At 35.9% G+C, this 23,479-nt stretch overlaps 1 protein-coding gene and 1 pseudogene across 7 annotated transcripts in view; one reads left to right on the plus strand and one right to left on the minus strand.

Annotated features, from left to right (window-relative positions):
- Positions 1-23,479, plus strand: part of FANCC (FA complementation group C) — a 234,016-nt gene that overhangs the window by 9,911 nt on the left and 200,626 nt on the right. For 4 of the 7 annotated variants that reach the window (XR_005656729.1, XR_005656730.1, XM_039880475.1 and 1 more), the window contains exons 2-3: positions 7,997-8,094; positions 14,069-14,236. The exons of 2 other annotated variants lie outside the window; for them this stretch is intronic. Coding sequence is in view for 3 of the 5 variants with exons in the window: in XM_039880475.1 (XP_039736409.1) it covers positions 8,041-8,094; positions 14,069-14,236 (222 nt within the window). In the remaining 2 variants the exon portion in view is untranslated. The remainder of the gene's footprint in view (positions 1-7,996; positions 8,095-14,068; positions 14,237-23,479) is intronic. One more of the 7 variants, XM_039880476.1, reaches the window with a different exon arrangement.
- LOC120616935 (uncharacterized) lies at positions 5,128-5,246 on the minus strand (annotated as a pseudogene).

Raw genomic sequence — 23,479 nt, forward strand, 5'->3', positions numbered from 1 at the left:
AATCTTGGATTGGAAGGGCTAGATTGTAGGGTAGGTGAAAGTTTAACTTTTTAAGAAATGCTAAACTTTTTGAAAGTGGTTATACCATTTTATATTCCCGCCAGTAGTTTTTGAGGATTTCTAGTTGCTTCACATCCTCACCAATACTTGGTATGGTTAGTCTTTTTAATTTTAGCCATTCTATATGATATAGTAGTTTTAAATTGAGTTTCTCTAATCAAGTCCTTTGTCAGGTACATAATTTGCAAATGTTTCTTCCCAGACTGTGGCTTCCCTTTTCATTTTCATAACAGTATCTTTTGAAGAACAAGAAGTATTAATTTTGATAAAGTCCAATTTATGGATTATTTTACTTTAAAGTTTATGCCTTTTATATTCTAATTAAGAAATCTTTGCCTAACCCAAGGTTGCTAAGATTTTCTCCATTGTTTTCTTTGAAAATTTATAGTTTAGCTCTTATATTTTATGTCTGTGATTCATTTTGAGTTCATTTTTATGTCTTGTATGAAGAAATGATTCAGGTTCTTTTTTTTTTTTTTAATAGCTTTCCAGTTGTTCTAGTAATATTTCTTGAAAAGATTGTTCTTTCCCAATTGAATTGCCTTGGAACTTTGTCAAAAAACATACAATGTATGTGTGGCTCTATTTCTGAACTCTTTTTTTTCAGTTCCATTGAGATATATATATGCTTCATTTAGCCTTTGAATAAGTCTTGGAATCAGGTAGTGTCAGTTCTTCAGCTTTGCTCTTTTCAAAGTTTTTTGGCTATCGTAGGTTATTTACATACACATTTTAGAATCAATTTGTCCACAGCTCCAAAAAATCCCTCCTGCATTTTTGATTGGGATTGCATTGAATCTATAGATCACATTAGGACAATTAATAGCTTAACAATATTGAGTTTTCAAGTAATTCTTTCTTTCATCATTAAGTATAATGTTAGCTGTAGGTTTTTTGTAGATATCCTTCATCAGGTTAAGGAAATTTCCCTATGTTCCTACTTTGATGATAGTTTTAAACATGAATGGGTAGTAACATTTGTGATGTGCTTTTTCTGCCTCTATTGAGGTACACCCACATTCTTAGGGATTATATCCTCATTTAACTTTGACTGCCTTTGTGGTAATTTTGGGGTTGTTCTCCACAGTTGTCATTTGTTTTGGAATCCATAGTGTCCATAATGGGGTTCAAGGACATAGCTTTAGCATTTGTCAATCAGTTTTGAAGGACAGGAATCTTCAAACTTTTGATGCCTAGATTCTTAGTTGGCTGAGGCATCTATATATTTAGGCATTCATTTATCAAATATTGAACACCGTATTAGTCTAAGTAAATGCTATTGTGGTAACAAACTTGTAAATCTCAGTGGCTTAATGTAATGCTCATTTTTGTTGATGTCACAGTCACATTTATGTAAAATGTCTCTTGTGTAGTTATCTTGGTGCAGATTTCTTGTAGTCTCTGGGATCTGGGCTCCTTCCATTTTATGGCTGCACTGACTCAGAGGCCTTCACTTCCAGCCTTGTGTATTAGGAAAGAAGGTAGAAGACTGCACAGAATATTTTAAGGGCCAGACCTGGAAATATGCTCTTATTTCTTTGGTCAAAACTTAGTCATATGGCCAGTTACCAAGGAGCTGGGAAATTCTCAGTTGCCTCAGATGTGGAGAGCTCTGTTAAACTGTTACACACACCTATTATGTGTCAGACACTGTGCTACATGCTGGGGACATAACAATATACAAAGTATTCTTGGTTCCTGCTGTGGCTGACGTTATTTTCCAGGATGGATTGGGAGGAGTGGGGGTGCCATGGCATTGTTGGGTATTTGGTAAAAGAATTGCTTAGTATCTTCCATTTGCCATTGGCTAGATAATTTCTCTTGCTTGACAAAATTAAGGTAATAATTTTAAAAAGAAAACAACAAACCCCATTGAATCCATTAACATGCATCATAGTAGAATTGAAGCATTAAAAAGTTGCCAAAGTTCTTTTCAACCTTGTAATGATATTTTAAATAGGTCTATAAAAAACAAACATGGTAGAGATGGTAAAGCAGAGACCAGATCTCCTTTGCAGATAATGTTTTATATGGTTTGCATGATGTTTTAAGATTTTTTGAGTCATTTACTAACATTTAAACACTCAGCAATTTCACCTTTAAAAATCCATATTTTTGGCTTTTTTTCTTTTTTCTTTAAAGATGAAAGGCAGTCTGACAACACTAAATCTGACTTCTCTTTTGGCAGGAATTGGCTGGAGATAAGTTTTAGCTGTCTTCTGTGGATGGTGCTTTGTCTTCCAGTTGCTTCAAGCCCATCGAATTGCTTTACTCATTTAACTTAACCATTGTGGATATTTGAATTTATAACCTTTGTCTAAAGTAAATTATTAACTTTTAAATTATTTTGAAATGCAGTCACTTAGCTGTCAAACCGACCCATAGGGAAAAAATGGGTAGTTCAGAACAAATTTATTATACTTATTGGGGAAATTACTATAATAATCTATGTTCTCCAGTTAAAGTTTCATACTTGTAGAAAAGAGATTATTATTATTATCATTCCTGAACAATAATATACCATATACCCTTTAGAAATCAGCTTTTGTTTGATTGATTTTTAAAAGCATGGATTTAAAAACTTTTATTTCTTATGATTATTTTTTACTACTTTTGGCTTCTTGGTTCATTTCCAACATTATTTTGGTCATCAGCCCTATTAAATGTGTTTCATACTTTGCAAATTGTATGTGGTTCTTATAGTAACCATATGTGCCAAGGTAAGACAGATTTAAAAAAAAAAAAAGAAAATAGAGTAGAGCCCTTTAAAAAAAATTAATTTTGATTGGGTGCTTCTGAAATTACCCTAAAAGAGAATAGCTGCTGAAGAACTTCTTGGGTTATTTTTGTTTGTTCAACTTTTATCTCAATTATTATGGCATGATATCCTCAATTATCTTTTATCTCAATTATTATGGCATGATATCTCAATTATTATGGCATGATAATCTTTTCAGTTGCTAAAAGAGCTGAGCATTTGTTACACTCAGCTTATTTTAGCAGAAAACATTCACCTTCAGCAATAACTTCTCTTTGAAATGTTTACAGAGAAGAAAACTGAGGTTAGTGACAAAGCTGTTAACTCAGCAGATTTGTCACTAACTCTTGTCTGGTGCTCTTTTTATTGCACCAGCAACCCCACATCCAAGGGTTGTTGAGGCTTCCTATTGAAACATTCTTTAGCAAGTCTTTGGGAGACTTTGTTGTTGCATCTTTCTACTGTGTATGTAAATAGAGGCATTAGAAGAAATGTAATTTTTGAATACTGTCTAACCAGTTTCTGCTTGGTAACTGCCCTAAGGTTCTCAACGAATGCCAGCAAACAAATTAGATCCACAGTGTATTTGACACGCATATCTTTTCCCCAAACAAAATTTGAATTCCACAAACACAAGTTGAGTCATTTTCCAAATGTTTGTATGTGAATGGAAGTTTTTGTCTTATCCTTTTGTAACCAATACCATAAAACTTTTGAAGGTCCATGATGCATTTGTTGTACAATGTTAATCCAAAACAAAACTTTATTCTGACTAAACGTGTAGCTAGGGAGAGATACCAAACTCATTTCCATTGATCAGTACAACATGTTTGTACCAACCAGATCTAAAAACTGTATAAAGGAGTGCCATGCTGTAAAGACCTTATTATAGTTGTAAACACAAGTGCAGCTGTTACAAATCTAGCAAAACCTCAGATTAAACAATTTAAAATTTACTGAAGATGACATTCCAGACTCATTTTTCATAATATAAACACTCTGGGACATGCCTTTGAAATGAGTGGGATTGTCATAAATATTAATGCCACTGAATTCAAGACTGGGAAGTTATTTCTTTTTAAGCTTTATTTTCACTCCTAATTTTAGAATAAAATATACTTTAAAAAGTCTGAAGTATGGTATGTTTATTTACAGCCTAAAAAAATTTTGATCCAGTTGCTTTTGAATTGTAGGAATGCAAAAATACAGTATAAGTATTTCATTCTTTCGTTATGGTCTTTTGACTTAAATGATTTTGTTAGAATTAAATTGGGCAAAAATTAGCTGTTAATGGGATCCATTCGCATTGGCCAATTAAAAAAAAAAAAGACCCCAAAAACTTTATATTTTAGGATTGTATTAGTTTGACATTTTAGTTGTATTTAAGAAAATAATTTCATTCTAAATGATTCCGAGCACGTTTCTTGTGGTCTTGTCTTTCAGCCAGACCAAGGTGGGACAAGCCTTCACTCTAATTTGTTTTTCTGCTCATTTTCTACTTAGTGGGATGACTGGTGAGTTGTCAGTTCAGCAATATAGTATCTTCTAGAGTGACATTCTGTGCTCTGATTTCCTATAAAATCTTGTATTATTTTTGTCAAATTTAAGAGTTCAAAGGGTACACTGGAAGCTCTTTGAATGAATGAGGCCCAATAGTGTGGTGAGAGGGCAGCGTGGTGGTTTTGTTTTTGTTTGCTTGTTTATTGGTGGCTGCATTTTAAAATTTCATTTGCCTTTACTGAATTTCTTCACTGGACTTTTGGGAAAGCCTCTAAATTGGGCAATAGAGCAATAATATGACTATTGATAAACTGTCCTTAGTCCTTGATTAAAAAGAGGCAACATTTATCAAAAGAAGATAGTTGAATCCCTTTCATTTACATTTGTTCTATAATTTTTATTAAATATTTTTCTGATCAGGAGAATTGAAGCCACCATTGTCAAGTAACATGTTGTAACCTAAGGTTAGTAACCGAGAAAGCAAGTAGCTGATACGGTAATTTCTTATTAAGAAGAATCTGGGATATTTCTGTCAGCATAGAAAATGGGTATACAACGACTGCTGTTGTTACTTTTGCCTCCTCCTCCTTTTCCTTTTTTTTTTTTTTAAATTAAGAGTTCGTGGAGGTTTCTTTTTAACTCTTGGCATTTATGTAAAATTTTATATTTTGAGAGGGTAATCTGGGCAGGCATAAATAGCCTGTTCCTTGTTTCAAAACTTATTTGCAACCATCCTAGGATTGTCCTTCATTATCATCTATTCTGTTCTTTTTCTGATATTGTATCTTCATTCCTTTTTATTTTTTAAACACCTACAGCACCTGGTATTCCTAGATGGTCTCCTATCGAAGTACGAACCAGGTCCGACCCTGCTTAACTTCCGAGATCAGACGAGATCGGGCACGTTCAGGGTGGCATGGCCATAGACCGATATTATATCTTTTGTTTACTACATTCTCTTTCTTGGTTTACTCCATGCTTTTGGTGGAGCACATGCTCTAATATCTTCTTAAAATGGTGTATGGGAAGTAAATTATTTCTGGTCACATTTGACTGATAGTTTGGGTATAGAATTACAGATTGGAAATAATTTTCCTTCAGAATTGTGAAGACATTGTCATTTCCTTCAAGCTTCCATTGTTTTTACATTTTCATGATTATGTACTGTTGGGTAGATCTCTTTTCATCTACTGTGTTGGGCACTTGGTTAGCCCTTCCAGTCTGGAAACTCTTATATTTTAGTTCTAAGAAAATTTTCTTGATTATCTCCTTCCATCCATTTTCTTTGGAGTTCCTTTATTTGGAGTTTGACCTTCAGGACTGATCCTCTGACTTTCTTATCGTTCTCCTATTTTCCATCACATTGTCTTTTTGCTTTACTTTTGAGACATTTTTCAACTTTAAATTCTTTCTTTTCTATTGAGTTTTTCATTTTGCTTTTATAATTTTAATTTCTAAGACCATTCTCTGAATGTTCTTTTTGTTAACATTCTCTTTGTTTTATGAATATAGATAGTATTATCTTCTCTGTGCTGTAAAGATATTGTTAAGAGTTTTAAGAAAAGTTTCTGAGGTGCTCTCTCACCCCATCCCACCCCACAATTTCCACATTGCTTTTTATCTGTCTGTTTTTCTTCCTGTCTTTTAAGTTAGATGTTTCCTCAGATGTCTGGTAATCAGTCCTTGGTTGTCTTATATTTGGAACAGGGAACTAAAAAGCTGAACAAAAGCTCTGAATGCATGGAAGACACTTTACTAACTTTTAGATTCTCATTAAAAATATCTGGGCTGAGTGTTGAGGAACCCTCTCATATCAATACCTTTAGATCTTTACGCTTCAACTTATCAGAATTGCTTGTCATCTATAAAGCAGACTGTCATTGTTCTGGGGCCTGAGTGGGGTCGAAAACTCTGGGGGCGGGGATGATTCAGCATTCACTATTCCAGTTTACACATTTTAATTTAACTCCTTACTTCCCCAGGCCCCCAACTTGTGGAACTATAGCCGTGCTCTCAACTGTGTCTGTTGACTCCTGGTCCAGAGACCCTCTATTTTATCACCTCCAGAGAATAAATCGTTTCTTCTTTGTCAGGTTGGTGGCCAGGCACCTGAGAGTTAGAATGGATATCTGGGGATCTAACTGCCTCTTAGACTTTAAACCAGTTGACCTAATTTTAGGTTCTCCTTCATCCCTTTTCCAGATGTCCCAGATATCTACATTTCCTGATCCTATTGGGGTCCACTGATAGAAAATGAGATGTAAAATGGGCTAGTTTTAGCTTTGCCATTGTTCCTTTCTGATTCAGTTTTCTCTGGTCTATTGAATCAGTTACCACATGTCTATCTGCTTTCTAGCTTGTAAAATTCTATTGATATTTCCTCCTCTTCTAGTCTTCTCATCCTTGTAAGTTTATGTCTTAAAAAATGAAAATTAAATTCCGTTATTTTCATTTCAGTAAGGTTTCAGGAAGGAATGAAAGCATATGTCTATGTTCGGTCAGCTGTCTTTATCTGGAAATTCCTGTGAAAAACACCGTCATTTTTTTCTTTTTAATGATTTAACTTTTAAAGTTTAAACTTTTCATCCCTCTTTATTTTACCCCTAAAATGACTAGCTGGTCATCCCAAACTTTTTTTTTTTTTGCAAGTTCTGATTCATGTGTAACTAATGAAGTGAGTTTACCAATAGTGACATTTCTAAATGCAGCTGTGCTCCTAGCATGGTGTCCCATTCTGTTTGCTGCAGGTCTAATAGACGGATAATGTTATTAATTTATTGAATGAACATTTAGATGGTTGCTCTGTGCATAGCATTATACCAATCTCTACTGTAGTAATGAACTATTAAATAGGAACATGTAGGCTGGAATGTCAAAAGATTTAGAAAAAAGAGTCAAATAGTCTTCTATAACTTTGGATTGCTTTGATATGGGCAGTTCAGTTGAATTGTAAAGCAAACAGATGTTGATGACTTTTTAAACAAAAGTGTCAAAAAGAACATCAGTCTAAGGATTGATTGGTAGGATCCAGAGATATGCTTGTCCTGTAGGTAGAGATAAAATTCCAGGAGTTAGGACAGGTTATTGGGCTTAATTTAAAGATTTAGAGTTCACAGGCAGAAGCTAAAGTTATAGAAGTGAGTAGAGTGGTCCACGGAAAGGGAGATGAAAGGAGACACTTAAGGGTATTTGGAGGAAGAAGAACCTTCTAGGCAGGTTGACGAAGTGCTCTGCTGCTCTACCCTTGCAGAAAGGTCAAGTAAAAGGAGGCTAAGCATGGAGAAGTTCCTGGGAACATTATTTTTACTAAAAGATTTAGGAAACAAACATTTTTATATTTAAAAAAACCTGTTCCCCATCTCTTGGTAAATACCCCAGTCATAGAAGCATTAACATGTATAGGGAGGGTCGATGGTCATCTTAGTCTGAGTGGTGGTGATAATTGTAGGCGGGGCTGGATAAGGCCAGGGCTGGGAGAATTATGAGTTGGGGTGGAACCTAGGAAGATGAAAATATAGGAATACAGGGTTATTTTACTAGGGATAGATGTTAGGTGATGTGAAGAAAGTAGATTGATGTGTTGGGGGTCTTCAAGACCACCCCTGGGTGTGAACAATTCACTTGGAAGACTCACAGAGTTCAGCATATAGTTGTCCTCGTGGTTATGCTTTATTACAGGAAAAGGATACAAAGCAAAATCAGCAAAGGGAAAGGTTCATAGAATGAAGTCTGGAGGAAACCAGGCACAAGCTTCTGAGAGTCCTTTCCCTGTGGAGGTACATCGGACACGCTTAATTCCTCCAGCAGAATTGTGACACCATGTGTGAAATGTCATCCATCAGGGAAGTTCATTAGAGATTCAGTGCTCTAGGTTTTTATTAAGGGCTGGTCATGTAGTCATCCTCTGCTTAGCAGGTACCAAAATTCCAGACCCTCAGAACAAAAGCAGATGTTCGGCATAAATCACATTGTTTGTACAAACAATTTAGGCACAGTAAGTCCCTCTTAGCAGTTAGAGAGGTGAAACAGTATCCAAGTTCCCAGACTCTAGCCAAGGGGCCAACCTTACAAACTGTCTTTTCTAAGAGCGGTAGTGGTTTGGGCTTGTAATATTATCTCTTCTCTACACAGTCCTTTTAGGAGATTAAGAGCCATTTTTGAGGGCCGAAACTGAGTGTAATCTTGGTAAATTTCAGAAGTGTTTGATGGCAGGGTTAAAGCCTTACTCAGGTGTAAACTTGGGGTATGATGAGAGTTGACACAAAACTAAGCCTAAATAGATTATAAATTAAGGGTGAGAAATATAGTCCACAGAATTTTGGAACTCAGGATTAGAAAGCTGGTTATGGGAGAGAGAGGAATGTTGTGCTATATACTGAATTTTGTGTATCAGTCCCCTGCCCACCCTGCAAATTCATTTGTCACAGCCCAGTATGACTGTATTTGGAGATAGGGAGTTTAGAGAGGTAAGTTTAAATATGGTCATAAAGGTGGGGGCCCTAATCTGATAGGATTGGTGGCCTTATTAGAAGAGGAAGAGATCTTTTTTTCTCTCTCTGCATGTGCACAAAGAAGAGATCATGTGAGCACACAGAGATGGCAACCACCTCCGAGCGCAAGAAAAGGAGCTTACCAGGAACTGAATAGTCCAGAACCTTGATCTTGGGCTTTCTAGCTTCTAAAACTGAGAAATTTATTTGTGTTGTGGCTTTTTGTTATGGCATCCTGAGCAGACTAAGACAGGTTGAGATCAGACTAGGACCTCAGCTTTATCAAGGTGAACTCTATGTGGAACAAGAGAATATTGATATTGATATGGTGCATGACTTTTTGTTGATGTTTTGGTATTTTGGTTGTTTCTCTTTTTGTCTGTTTGCTTTTTAAAATTAGCTAACTCACTCACATACCTTTTTAGTTAACACAAGTCCTTAACCCAAGGTTCTAGAACTGTGTCATTCAATACCATAGTCAATAGCCATATTTGATGATGTAAATTTAAATTTATCAAAATAAAATTAATTAAAAATTCAGTACCTTAGGGGCACTAGCTGCATTTCATGTGTTCAATAGCCATATGTGACTAGTGGCTATAATATTGGGTGGCATATACATGGATAGAACATTGACATCATTTGCAGAAAGTCTTGTTGGGCAGGACTTTTCTATATAGTTGCCTCACACCTTGTCCTATTTGTTTTCTATCTCAGTGGTTCTGAATTTTTCCAGGTTCAAGGCATACTTTTGAATACTAAAATTTTTGGTGGGCATCCTTAAAGGTCTTAAAACAACACTAAAAGAAAAAAAGAATAACTATTATAATTGAAACTGCTGAAGTGTACTATGTCAAGCTGTGTCTATAACAATATCTGTGGTTATCATGCTATTCCTTTGGTCGTGCTTTTACAGTATATGCTTTTAGAAAAGATGTCTACCCCTACTGGGCTTGCTTATATATTTCTAGGGCAAAGAACTTGAGTAAGCACAGGCTTGTTCTCCGACACCTGCTTCCCTGTTTTACTGTGCTGGATGTTTTCTCTGCTCTCTCCTGGAGGTGGTAGGTACAGATGCTTTAGAAGGAAGAATCAGTAACAAGGCCGATCTTATGAGCACTGATTGGTCTGAGGAATCCCAGGCTGAGGGGAGGTCAGTGAAAATGGCAAACACTCTTACATTATCTGGAAGATTGTTTCTTGAGATAATAAAAAGTATAACATTGGTCAGAAGGGTCATAGTTCTCCCTGGTACCTACCCCTCCAATCCATGGCGTCATGTGTGGGAGCTGTTCTTGAGAATCCTGTGAGGTAGGTATTCCATTCCTGAAGTCAAGTGGGGGAGGCACTCTGAATTTTATATAATTTGCTCTAGGTCACCAAACCACTGAATAGAGATGCTGAATTCAAACCTTTCTGTTGATCTTCACAGCTCATGTTTTTTCCAACATAATGTAACTGGGCTTGGCCCCTTCTCCCCACTGGGTGGGAACAGTTCTCCTAAATCTGTGTTCTATGTGAAAGGGGTTCTTTGTGAATTCCAAACACATTTAATACAGTGTAAAGACAGAAGGATCTGGAAGGGGATATTTTTTCTTTTATTTTAAAGACTTGTTAATTTTAATTATATTGAAAACACCAATAAGTTTTTTAAAAAAGGAAAAATCACTCATAATATCAGCATTAATTTTGGAATCATTTAAAGACTTTCCTGTGCTCGCATACACATATTTTAACAAAAATGTTGTCATGCTATTTATTTGTCTGAAGCTTTCTCATTTGATTTAAGAATTTAGGATGAACATCTCTCCAAGTCAGTCAGGAATATTCTTTGTGCAGTTAACTGCTCTGTTACTTTGAAAATGCATTTTTTTAAGGGTTAATGTTATACCACCATAACCATTCCCCTTCATTTTAGTCTCTAGGTCCATTTTTTTCTTTGTGTGTTATTACTAACAAATAATTGCAAGAGAGGAACCAAGCCTTAAATTTGGTGGCACTTAGCACCAAATAATTCCAGAAGTTTGCTTTTCCCTGAAGATAGAAAGAACCTACTCTGATGCTGTGTTTGTTCTCATCCTCCCCTCTATTGATTTCTCTTCCATTTCATTTAATTTTAACCTCAATACCAGACTGCAGACCTTGGCCTGCTACTGTGATATCTTTGCCACTGGTTCTCCCTCCAGCCCTCAGTCACTGATGTTTCTCTTGGCAGGGAAAGGAAGTGATGGTGGTCCTCTTAGTTGACGCAGGAGCACCCCAAGTCAGCAGTAATATTTGGTATAACAAATACCAGGGTGGGATAACCACATGTCCCTGGACTGGGATTTAAAAGTTGTCGGTTGTCCTGAGAGCTGCGGTTTAGTGATCAACTTAAGCAAGATTTTGAATTTATTTCCTTCAGGCTTCTTTTTCTTAGTCCTCATCTGACATTATTATTATCTATCTTATTCCCTTTTATTATCGTTGGCTTAAATTTTCCTTTTAGTCATTTTACTCTGATCATTTTTTTAATCATCTATTTCTAATTCTTCAGACTTCTTTCTTTTTCTTAATCAGGCTTATGCTAATAAAATTTTCCTTCTGCTTGAATCTAATGATCTAATTTTTCACTGGAGAGGGACAGAAGAGTGAAGTAAAAAGGTGGAGGTAAATATGTTATCTGCTATTGTTTAATATAAAACAAGATATTAAGGAACCTAATTCTTTTTTGATTCCTCATATTTGGGAGACCAGAGAATCAGCTGGACACTAATATTAGGTGGCTTTTGTGTATAAAGCTTTACAAAAAGATTACTGGTAAGTCCCCACTTCCAAAGACATAGAATGTGTTGTGGGAGAAAGGAGGCCAGTCCACGTAGAAGGTGCAAAAAAATATTACAGCAAAGGTTAAACAATATGATCATACTGTTTGACCATACAATGTGACCAAAACTGTGATATGAAGGACACATATTGTGCATGGATGATAGGTAAAAATGGAAAGACTTTCAGAAAGAGATGTTAAGAGTATACAAAGACATTTACATTGGTTATAAACAGGGCTATATACTGTTAGTAACTTCTATTTGAAGAAAAGTTAAATATTGTCTAAAGGATAGACTCTGTTTTGGGGCTCAGAAAAGAAGCTGTTGTTCCCAGAAGACAAATATGGGTAACAATTTCATCATTGAATTAGCTTTTTACTAAAATGTGGTCAGAATGTGTGTATTAATTATATGTAACCTTATATCTAGCAATAAAATAATTGCTAGTGAAGCACTTAAAAGGATATACAGTTGAATCAGACAGAATTTCCTAAAATAACTTGTTTTTCATCTTTGGGGAAATCCTAGTTGAAACTGGAAAGCGTCAAGTTTTATTATTGCTTTTACACTATCACAAATTATAGAGATTTTGATATTGTCCAGTTAAAAATTCAGTAGATTTTAGAAACTATTAATTGACCTCAATTCTATACATTTTTGTTGCTTTGCAAGAGTACACTTAAGATTAGAATCACATTAAAAATAGGGTAAATGGCATGTGCCTGTAAGGTCAGACTAAAATTATATATATATTTTGTCAGCACTTGAATTGAAAAAAACTAGTTTAAAAACATGACTGCAATTAGCATCTTAACTCAGAACCACATATAATATTTGTAAAGCCTGGAACCAAAATGTAGAATCAGTGTGTTTTATAGCACTTGAAACTACATCTGATATTACTGTGTGTGCTGTCCTGATAGAGCTTTTGGATTGCATAGTGGGGGAAATATAAGGATTCTTAAAATTAGGTAACATGCATTACTTATCTGCACAAATGGTACCAGTTTTGAATCTACTGACTGAAAGAAAACTAGGACAACAATGATTTTGCCAGTTCATTTTTACTGATTTTTTAATTTTAGCTGACTGTAGTTCTTATAAATGTGGCAGACTAAACCTAGAAGCTAGAGCCAAGAACAGACTGGGTGGATGCTCCTCCTATTCCCTACCACAGGTCTGCTAATTTTTCCCAGGAGAACCTGTATGAGTTCTCCCTGGGTAAAAAAACCTTTGTTCCCTTAGCATAACTATTGTCATGATTAGCCTTCCTCCCCTTCTTGTTTCTTCAATTAAATGTTCACAGGTCAGTTGAAGCTTCCATTGCTCTCACATCTCTATTGTCTATGGCCTAGTCTTTTTTTCCCCCTTATCCCCTCTGGGTTTTCTCATCCATTTCCTTGGCTTTTATTATCTTCTCTGTGTTGATGATTCTCATATTTATGTCTTTAGCTCAGATCTGTCTCCTAGCCTTCATGATCATATAGCCCATTGCTTATTGAACATTTTCTCTTGAATGCCAATACACTGTGAATGGATGATAGATAAAAATGGAGAGACTTTAAGAAGGAGATGAATTTGGAGTGTCCAGAGTTGTTTATGTTAATGATAAACAGGGCTATACTGTTACCTTATACTCAGTATGTCCAAAACTGGACTCATCTAAGTATTTCCTTACTCCTTTGTTTCCTTTTTTAGTGGATGGTAGTACCATGTACTTAATTCCCTAATCAGCAGCCTGAGCACCATTCTAATTCCTCCCTATTCCTTTTTTTTTTTTTTTGCCATGTTCAGTCAAACACTAAGTATTGTGTACTCTACCTCTTAAGTATCTCTCATATCGAGATACTTTTCTTTGTTCCTTCATGTTACTAGATTTGGCCTTGATTACTAGAAGATGATCTTCCATCTTACATTATGGTCTTCCTGTCTCCCCTTCTAGTCCATTATCTACACTGTTTCTGTGTGGTCTTTCTAAAACACAAATCTGATTATATTACTTTCATGATAAACATTCTCCAGTGGTTTCCCCTTGCTCTTAGAAAAAAGTCTGTTCCTTACCACATATTATAAGGTCCTTTCAAATCTATCTACTGCTTCCCTGAGCAAGATGACAGCGTTGGTCAAATTTACTGTTATAGCCTGAAATCCCCCTAATATTTATCATTCATAGCACTTGCTATTTTTATGAGAAGCAAGAAATTTTACTGTGGTCTATTGTCCATTAGTAAACCCCTATCAGAGCTGTGTGCCCCTTTTCCTAAAGATACATTATACATAGTGAAGATAGTTGTAATAGTTGGCAAATTCCTTTGATAAATCTCGGCCTAGAACTTATGTTTGATGTTTTAATGTTTTTATTGCAAGCTATAGATAAGCCTGTCTACTGAGCCTAACTCAAATAAAGTAATGGAAGTGATTAGCAGTTACCACAGCCTGTCATTTTTCTCCAGATAATAAAAGAGTTAACATCTTCATTTGAAGCAGTTGCCCAAATATGCCAACAGAGGTTTGCTGTATGGTGTAGACATTATGACCTCCTAGAGAGTGGGATTCCTAGAAGTCTTGGGAAGAAAATAAGGAAGAAAGGAAAGAATGCCACCACTGGAGGGATAAAAATGGTGAGTCAAAATATAAGAGCACCAGTAGAATAATACTTTGGTCTCTATCTTTACATGCCCTAAAATGTTTGTCTTCATTATTAAATAGTCAATACAGGTTTCACCTAGAAAAGGTAGTAATCTCTGATTTGGGCAAGATTCTAAAACAATTGCCTTATGTTGTGGTAGTCTGTGCTTTGTCTACTGACAGGTCCTCTTGCCTCAGTCTTTTTGCACATACTCTTCCCCCACCTGGAACATTCTGCCTACTATTCAATTGAGAAACCCCCAAGTATGGGATAGATCTCTGTTTCTGAAAACCTTCCTTGTTATGCCAAGTCTGGATTAAGAGTTCTGCTGAGTCTCCTGTACTATAGGAAATTCTCACATTGCAGTTTTAGTTTGTTTTAAGTTCAGTGACAATGACTAATTTTATAATTTGAAAGGATTCAAGAGGATTGACTAGACTCATGAGACATTTCTCCACTCCTGAAACCACTAAAGCCATGAGTTGTCTTTGAACCTATTCTAATTTTTAAACATTTCAGACATATCATACCATAAGGTATTCTGTGGACAAGAGCTAGCCTGCCCCAGGTCAGTTGTGAATGTCTTGAATGTAAATGCCAGTGTTCATGTTTGATGTCCTTTATTTTGGTATATGTTGCAGCTGTAAAGCCAGCCTGGTCTTTTCCCAACATATGACTTGTGCTTGTTTGGCAAACTCAGTATAATCTACCTGCATTTTTTTTCATTTTCTATCTTAACACCAAATTTCTGCCTAGAAGTTCTCCTAGCCCTCTTTAGCACTTAGCCTCTACTTTCCCTCCTTTTAGAATGGATATTTACTTTTATTAAATAAAAGATATTGTCTGGGACTTCTGTTTCCTAGAATACTTTTAATTTAATTTATTTTATTTTTAATTAATTATTTTTTTTTAATGGTGACATTGGTTAACGAAACCAGTGTTTCATCTGTACACTTTAACAGTAAGGCATATATATACACTGTGTGTTCACCTCCCAGAGCTACATTTCTTTTTGTCACCACATATTTGATCCCCTTTACCCCATTTACCTCCCCTCTCACCCCACTCCCTACCCTCTGGTAACAGCTAATCCATAGTCCTGTCCATGAGTCTCTCTCCTGTTCATTTGTTGCTTTCAGGTTTATATCCCACATATAAGTAATATCATCTGATTTTCTACTTTTTCTGTCTGGCATGTTTCGCTTAGCATGATTATCTCGAGGTCCATCCATGTCGTTGCAAATGGCAGTATTTCTTCTCTTCTTACGGCTGAGTAATATTCCATTATATATATGTAGCACAGCTTCTTTATCTAGTCATCTATCATAGGACACTTCTGTTGCTTCCATGTTCTGCCACTGTGAATAATGCTACTATGAACAAATATATGTGTGCAAATATATTTTCACATATGAGTTTTAAAGTTTTGGGGGTAAATACCCAGTACAAGGATTGCTGGATAATATAGTAGATCAATTTTTAGTTTTTTGAAGAACTTCCATACTGTTTTCCCTAGTGGCTGTACCAATTTGCAGTCCCACCAGCAGTGTATGAGGGTTCCTTTTTCTTTGCTTCCTCTCCAACATTTGTTATTACTTGTCCTGTTGATTATAGCTATTCTAACAAGTGTGAGATGGTATCTCATTGTGGTTTTGATTTGTATTTCCATAATAGTTAGCGATTTTGAGCATCTTTTCATATATTTGTTGGCCATTTGTATGTCCTCTAGGGAGAAGTGTCTCTTCAGGTTCTCTGCCCATTTTTTCACTAGATTGTTTGTTTTTTTTGTTGTTGCTATTGAGTTGTTTTCCCAGCACCATTAATTGAAGAGGCTTTCCTTACTCCACTGTATGTTTTTGGCTTTTTTGTCGAAATTATTTGCCCATATAAACATGAGTTTACTTCTGGGTCTCAATTCTGTTCCACTGGTTTGTATGTGTTTTTCTGCAAATACTATGCCATTTTGATTACTGTCACTTTGTAGTACATTTTGAAGTTGGGCAGAGTGATGCCTCCAGCTTCATTCTTTTTTCTCAGGATGGCTTTGGCAATTCAGGGTCTTTTGTGCTTCCATACAAATCTGGTGATTTTTTTGTTCTATTTCTTTAAAAAATGCCGATGGGATTTTGATGGGGATTGCATTAAATCTGTATAATGCTTTAGGTAATATGATCATTTTAACTATGTTGATTGTTCCAACCCAAGAACATGGACTATCTTTCCATTTCTTGGTATCTTCTTCAATTTCTTTTAATAGGGTCTTATAGTTTTCATTATATAGGTCCTTCACATGTTTCGTTAGATTTATTCCTAGGTATTTTATTCTTTTTGTTGCAATTGCAAAAGGAATTATTTTTTCCACTTCTTTTTCTGATACTTCATTATTAGAGTATAGGAATGCTATGCATTTTTGAACATTGATTTTGTGTCCAGAAACTACCGTATTTGCTTATTGTTTCTATTAGTGTTCTTGTGGAGTTGTTAGGGTTTTCTATATAAAGAATCATGTCATCCACAAATAGTGACAGTTTGACTTCTTCGTTTCCTATTTGGATGCCTTTTATATCTTTCTCTTGCCTAATTGCACTCGCTAGGACCTCCAGTGTTATAGTGAAAAATAGTGGCGATAGTGGACAGCCTTGCCTTGTTCCTGATCTTAGAGGGAAGGTTTTTAGTTTTTCACCATTAAATATAATGTTGGCTGAGGGTTTGTCATATATGGCCTTTATCATGTTAAGGTACTTTTCTTCTATACTGATTTTGTTAAGTGTTTTGACCATAAATGGATGCTATATCTTGTCGAAGGCTTTTTCTGCATCTATTGATATGATCATATGATTCTTATTTTTTAATTTTTTATGTGGTGTATCACACTGATTGATTTGTGTATGTTGAACCATCCCTGTGCCCTTGGGATGAAGCCCACTTGATTGTGGTGTATTATCTTTTTAATATGTTGCTGTATTCAGTTTGCTAGTATCTTATTTAGGATTTTTGCATATGTGTTTATGAGAGAGATTGATCTGTAGGTTTCTTTTTTTGTGTTACCTTTACCAGGTTTTGGTATCAGAGTAGTATTGGCCTTATAAAATGAGTTGGGAAGTATTGCCTCTTCTTCAATTTTTTGGAAGATTTTGAGGAGATTAGGTATTAAATCTTCTTTGAATGTTTGGTAGAATTCACTCTTGAAGCCATCTGGTCCTGGACTTTTACTTTTTGTAGGTTTTTGATGAATGTTTCAATTTCCATACTGCTGATCAATCTATTTAGATTTTCCAGTACGTCTTGATTCAGTCTAGGAAGGTTGTAGTTTTCTAAGTACTGGTCCATTTCTTCTAGGTTTTAAATTTGGTGTTATATACTTTTTCATGGTATTCTTGTATGATCTTTTGTATTTCTGAGATGTCTGTCATAATTTCCCCTCTTTCATCTCTAATCTTGTTTATTTGTGTCCTTTCTCTTTTTTCTTTAGTGAGTCTAGCCAGGGGCTTGTCAATTTTATCAACCTTCTCAAAGAACCAGCTCTTTGTTGTATTTATTTTTTCTATTGTTTTTGTTTGTTTGTTTCAGTTTCATTTATTTCTGTTCTAATTTTGATTCTTTCTGCTGACTTTAGGCTTCATTTGTTCTTCCTTTTTTAGTTTTTTAAGATGAAGTGTTAGGTTGTTTATTTGGATTCGTTCTTGTTTTTTGAGATAGGCCTGTAATGATATGAACTTTCCTCTTATGACCGCTTTTGCCGTGTTCCAAAAGTTTTGATATGTTGTACTATCATTATCATTTGTTTCTATGTATCTTTTGATCTCTCTTTTTATTTCTTCTCTGATCCAGTTATTCTTCAGTAGTATGTTGTTTAATCTAAATTTATTTGTGGTTCTTCCTGCTTTCTTTTTGCAGTTGATCTCTAGTTTCAAAGCATTATGATCAGAGAATATGGTTGGTATGATTTCAACCCTCTCATATTTGTTGAAGCTATCTCTGTGTCCCAGTATGTGGTCAATCCTTGAGAACGTTCAGTGCGCACTAGAGAAGAATATATAAGCCGCTGTTTTGGGATGGAAGGCTCTGTAAATATCACTTATGTCCAGTTGGTCTGATGTGTTATTTACGGACGTTATTTCCTTATTGATTTTCTGTTTGGATGATCTGTCCATATCCGACAGTGGGATATTTAGGTCCCCTACTACGATAGTGTTTTGGTTTGTTTCTCCCTTTAGTTCTGTTAGTAATTGCTTTATATATTTCGGGGCTCCCTGATTGGACCATAGATATTAATAAGTGTTATGTCTTCTTAGTGCATGATTCCCTTTATCATTATGAGGTGTTCCTCAGTATCTATCTTTACCTTTTTGATTTTGAAGTCTATTTCATCTAATATAGGTGCCACTACTCTCACTTTTCTCTGAATGCCATTTGCTTGAAATCTCATTTTCCACCCTTTCACTTTGAGTTTATATTTGTCTTTGGAGCTGAGATGTGTCTCCTGGAGGCAGCATATGGTTGGGTTTTGTTTTTTGATCCATTCTGCAACTCTGTGCTTTTTATTGGTGAGTTCAGTTCATTAAGATTTAGGGTGATTATTGAAATAGGAGGTCTTCTTATAGCCATTTTATCTTTTGCTTTCTGATAGCTCAGTGTTTCCATTGCTTCCTTGTCCTTGTGTTTCTGTTTGCTTTAGTTTGGTTGGCTTTTGTGGGTTTCGCCTCTGGTTCTTCTTTTTTTATGTTATGTACTTCAGTTCTGAATCTTTGGCGTGTAGTTACTATTACAAATATGGAAAGGATAGTTTACACACACACACACACACACACACACACACACACACACACACACCACTTGTCCTTTTCTTCTGTACGTCCGTTATCTCCATTCCCCTTTGTGAATTTGGATCTTTGAATCTTCCCCTTTTTAATCATTGTTGTCGCAGTTTGTCCCTATGTACGCTGAACGTTCACTACTATCTTGCTATAGCAAATCTTTTCTTATTATTTAAGCCTATAATGCCCTGTTCTTACTAAGGGTTGCACTCCTCCGCCTCTATTTGCATGCTAGTCACCTTACTCCTAATTATGTTCTTTTTATTTTTTATTTTTTTTGTCATTTTGTTTTAGGTGAACTGACCCCTTTCAGTATTTCCTGTAGTGTAGGCTTCATAGTGGAGAATTCCCTCAATTTTTGTATGTCTGGAAAGGTCTTTATTTTTCCTTCATATCTAAAGGAGAGCTTTGCCGGATGCATTATTTTTGGCTGGACATTCCTTTCATTTAATCATTTGAATATTTGATTCTACTCCTTTCTGGCTTGTAAGGTTTGTGCTGAGAAGTCCGACGATAATCTAATGGGTTTTCCTATTGGTTACCATCTTCTTTTCCCTGACTGCCCTGAGAATTTTTTTCATTGATTTTTGATAATTTTAATATGATGTGTCTTGGAGAAGGCCTTTTTGGGTTGAGATAATTGGGTATTCTGTTGACTTCTTGAATTTCATGCTCTAGCTCATTCCTTATATTTGGGAAATTCTCATCCACTATTTGCTCCTTTTCCTCACCTTCGATAATGTCCATTATTCTTATGTTTCCTCTCCTGATGGTATTAGCTAGTTCTCGTATTTCTCTTTCATTATTTTTCATTCTTGGTTTCTCTCTTCTTCTTTCTGATTTATTTCTAGATTTCTGTCTTCGATATCACTGATACTTTCCTCCATTTGGTCAACTGTATTTCCCAAGCTTGGTATTTCATTTTTCAGCTCTCGCAGTGTGTTTTTTATCTCCAGAAGATGTACTCTGTTCTTTTTGAGGGTTTCAATCCCCCTACTAAAGAACTCATTCTGCTCATCTAGTTGTTTTTTCAGTTCCTAAAATTGTTGATATGACTCATTTTGGAACTCACTGAGTTTTTTCAGAAGTACTATCCTGAATTCTCTGTCATTTAAGTTGCATGTTTCTATACCTGTAAGCTTATTTTCTGGAGATTTTTCTATTTCTTTATGAGATGCCTTGTCACCTTGATTGTTCATGGTGTTTAATGGACTGTTCCTCTACCTGGGCATTAATGGAAGTGTATTCTGCTTTTTTTTCCAGAAAGATTTATTATATAAATCTTTAGCCTGTTGCAAAAAAGGGGCTTTTCTTTTGGTTTCCAGTAGGTGGTGTCTATGGCTCTTGCATCCCTGCTTTATTTAAAGATTTAATAGTGCCTTATTTTTCTTGCAAATGTTTAATCACGCTTGCTACCCTCAGTCTCAGTTCCTGTCAGTGTTAGCGACAATTTTGATAGTGGTTGCTCAGATACTCCTGGGGCTCCACAGTGTTCGGTCTTTGAGGGTATGGGAGGAGGGGCCTTTTGGGTTGCAGGTTGGGGGCTGCAGCTCAGCCTCGGGTTTGCAACCGAGGCCAGTAAAAATCAACTGTTGTTTCTCTGCCATCCTATTTCTCTGCTTTGTGCTCTGATGACTGGGCCCTGCCGTCAGCCACGTGGAGCTCACAGCACTCACAAGCAGGGCTGTTCAGGGAACTCGCTGCACCTTCTCCCCTCCCCCTCCCAGTATAGTGAGCTCCGGCAGCTGCGAGAGGCAGCTTCTTTATTTCTCCCAGTCCACTGCTCCCCTGACACCCCGGGGTCTGACCTCTGGCAGCTCTTATGTGCAGATCCCAAGCTCAGATGTGCTGGTGTGAAGTTTGGGTGTTTTTAGTTGAGTTTTCGGTATTCAGCTTATTGTTTTTTTAAGGGGAGAGATCTGGGGACGTCTCTCACTCCTTTTTGTTTCTCCAGAACCCTAGAGTACTTTTATATCTATGCTCAGAGGAGTTTAATATAGTTGAAATATTGTAATCCACTAAGGACATATAATTTCCTAATTTATACTTTACAAAAACCCTATTGGAAAATTTAAATGAAATCTCTTTGGATGAGAAAAAAATATCAACAAAGATATGGATTTGATATGGTATCTAAAGGAGCAATAAAAAAGTATATTTCTTTTCAACTACAGTATATTCTTCAGTTTACAGAAGTCTTCTTTGTCATCCAGAAGACACGGTGTTTAGGGCCTTTGAATTTGCTATTTTCCCAGTGTTGAATTCTCCTGGTACATTCAGTTAGTATGTTTATATCATGATTCTTATGTCATTTTAAGTCAGATCGTGATATAGAGGGGTTTTAATATACAGTAGACTCAATATTTTGAGATTTAGCATGTGCAGTTTTGACTTTTGCAATTGATCTGGAAAATCTCTGATATGCAGTAAGTTGTTTTGCTGATACAATTTGAATAGTAGTTACTGTGAGGCAGGTTTGGGGGCATGAAGCATTGACGGAGTGAGTAAGCCTAACTCACCCCTAGAGTTTGGCTCTCAGGGTAACTTTGCTGTTTATCCCTCATCAGAGCTTTCTCAATAGTTCTTATGAAGTAATAAAATGTTTTTTAATGGTTTCATAAAAGAAAGCCATCTGCTAGCCCTGTTGTTGAAAGAGAAGAGAAAATGTTAAGGTCTAAGAAAATGTCGATTCTTGGTATGAACAGTAATGTTTTGGGTAAATTAAAGACTGGAATGTCTCTTTAAATTGTATTTATGAATTAAAGTGTGAATGAGTCTATAATAGTCATCAAGTTGCTGAACTCATTTTAGTGTTCCAGCATCAAGTATTGAAGGCACTAGTCAATTTCTTTAAAAAAAAAACAACTTTAGTGTGAGTAAAGTTTGACTTGTAAGAAATGACTTTCTTTGTGTAATGCAAAGTTAATGTGAAGCATCAACCAATCATAGTGCTAGGGACAAGTTTCCTCTTGAGTTCTAGAAGGTGAAGATGTTATAGACTAGAAAAGTACTCATCAGATAATAAAGGTGGAGACAAAGACAGTGATGAAGAATATGAATAAGCTGTGTGTGATATTTATAACTCCAGTGAAGTAGTCTTACAGTAGAAGTTGCTAATTGACATGTTCATCGCTTGTGATGTATTGATGAATTGGAGCTTTAAGAATGCCTGTGCAGTAAATTTCTCATCAGCCTCATGTAAAAGAAATTTATAAAAAGCTGGAAAGGAAAATATTATGTATGCTTTAAGAAAGCATCTACCAGTATCTACATTGTCTTCCTTCAGTCTTTTCACATTTGATTTAATGTCTTTTTCCATTACCTGTTTTCATTCTGATATTGCTGATGGCCACGAGGAGGTCAGTGAGAAGGACCTTGCTGGAAGTTTCTAACCTATCGCTTCTTGGCCTTTTGGCTAAGGTCAAGTGTGGAAGTTTCTGTCCTACTCTTTCGTATATTCATCTTGGGTGCAACTATAAGGCAGGAGTAGTAATGTGAAATATTGTTATTAATCATTTAGAATCATTTTGATACCTCTCAGTTCAGTAAATAAATGATCCATGCTCCTATAGTAATAATGTTATATAATATTGAGTTGATTTTAATGGCAGAATTTTATATGACTAGGCTTTTATTTATTGAGGTTCAATTCACATAAATAAATCACCATTTTAATCATTTTAAAGTGTAATAATTCTTCCATAGTATTAAGTGCATTGATTCTTATTCAACCATTATGAATAATTTTAGAAGATTTTCATCACCTCCAAAAGAAACTCTTTACCCATGAAGCAGTCACTCCCCGTTTTCCCCTTTCCCTACCTCCCTATCCTCCCCTCCCCGCTGCTCCAGACCCTGGCAACCACTAATCTGCTTCTGGCTCTATGTATTTGCCTCTTCTGACATTTTGCATAGGCAGAATCATACAGTATGTGGTTTTTTGTGTCTGACTGCTTTTCCTTAGCATGTTTTCAAGGTTCAGCCATATTGTAGCATGTGCCAATATTTCATTATTTGTTTTTGGTTAAATAAAATTCCATTGTATATGTTACTGAGCAAGGGCTCCCTGCCCATCGTGCGTAGAAGCTAATACTATGACACTGACTTTTGAGAAAAATAAAAGGCTTACTATTGAGATCTACCGGCAAAGAGACAGGAGGCAAGGCTCAAATGTGTCTCCCTGACTGAGGGTTTGGAGTAGAACTTAAGGAGTTAGAGAAGGACAGTCAGGTATATGGAAGCACTCGTGGAGCAGATTTCAGTTGGAGAGCTTCAGCACTGGATCTAGAGTAGTAATCTAGTACTTTTTCTTCCTGGATAGCAGAGCTCTCACCTCTGAAAGGATTCTGGTGATCCAGTTCTGGTCAAGTCCCAGCATTTTGGTTCCATGAAGGATGGGGGAAACTTTGATTCAGGGT

This window comes from Pteropus medius, unplaced genomic scaffold, assembly GCF_902729225.1.
Source record: "Pteropus medius unplaced genomic scaffold, Ma_sr-lr_union100, whole genome shotgun sequence".
Classification (NCBI taxonomy): Eukaryota; Metazoa; Chordata; class Mammalia; order Chiroptera; family Pteropodidae; genus Pteropus; species Pteropus medius.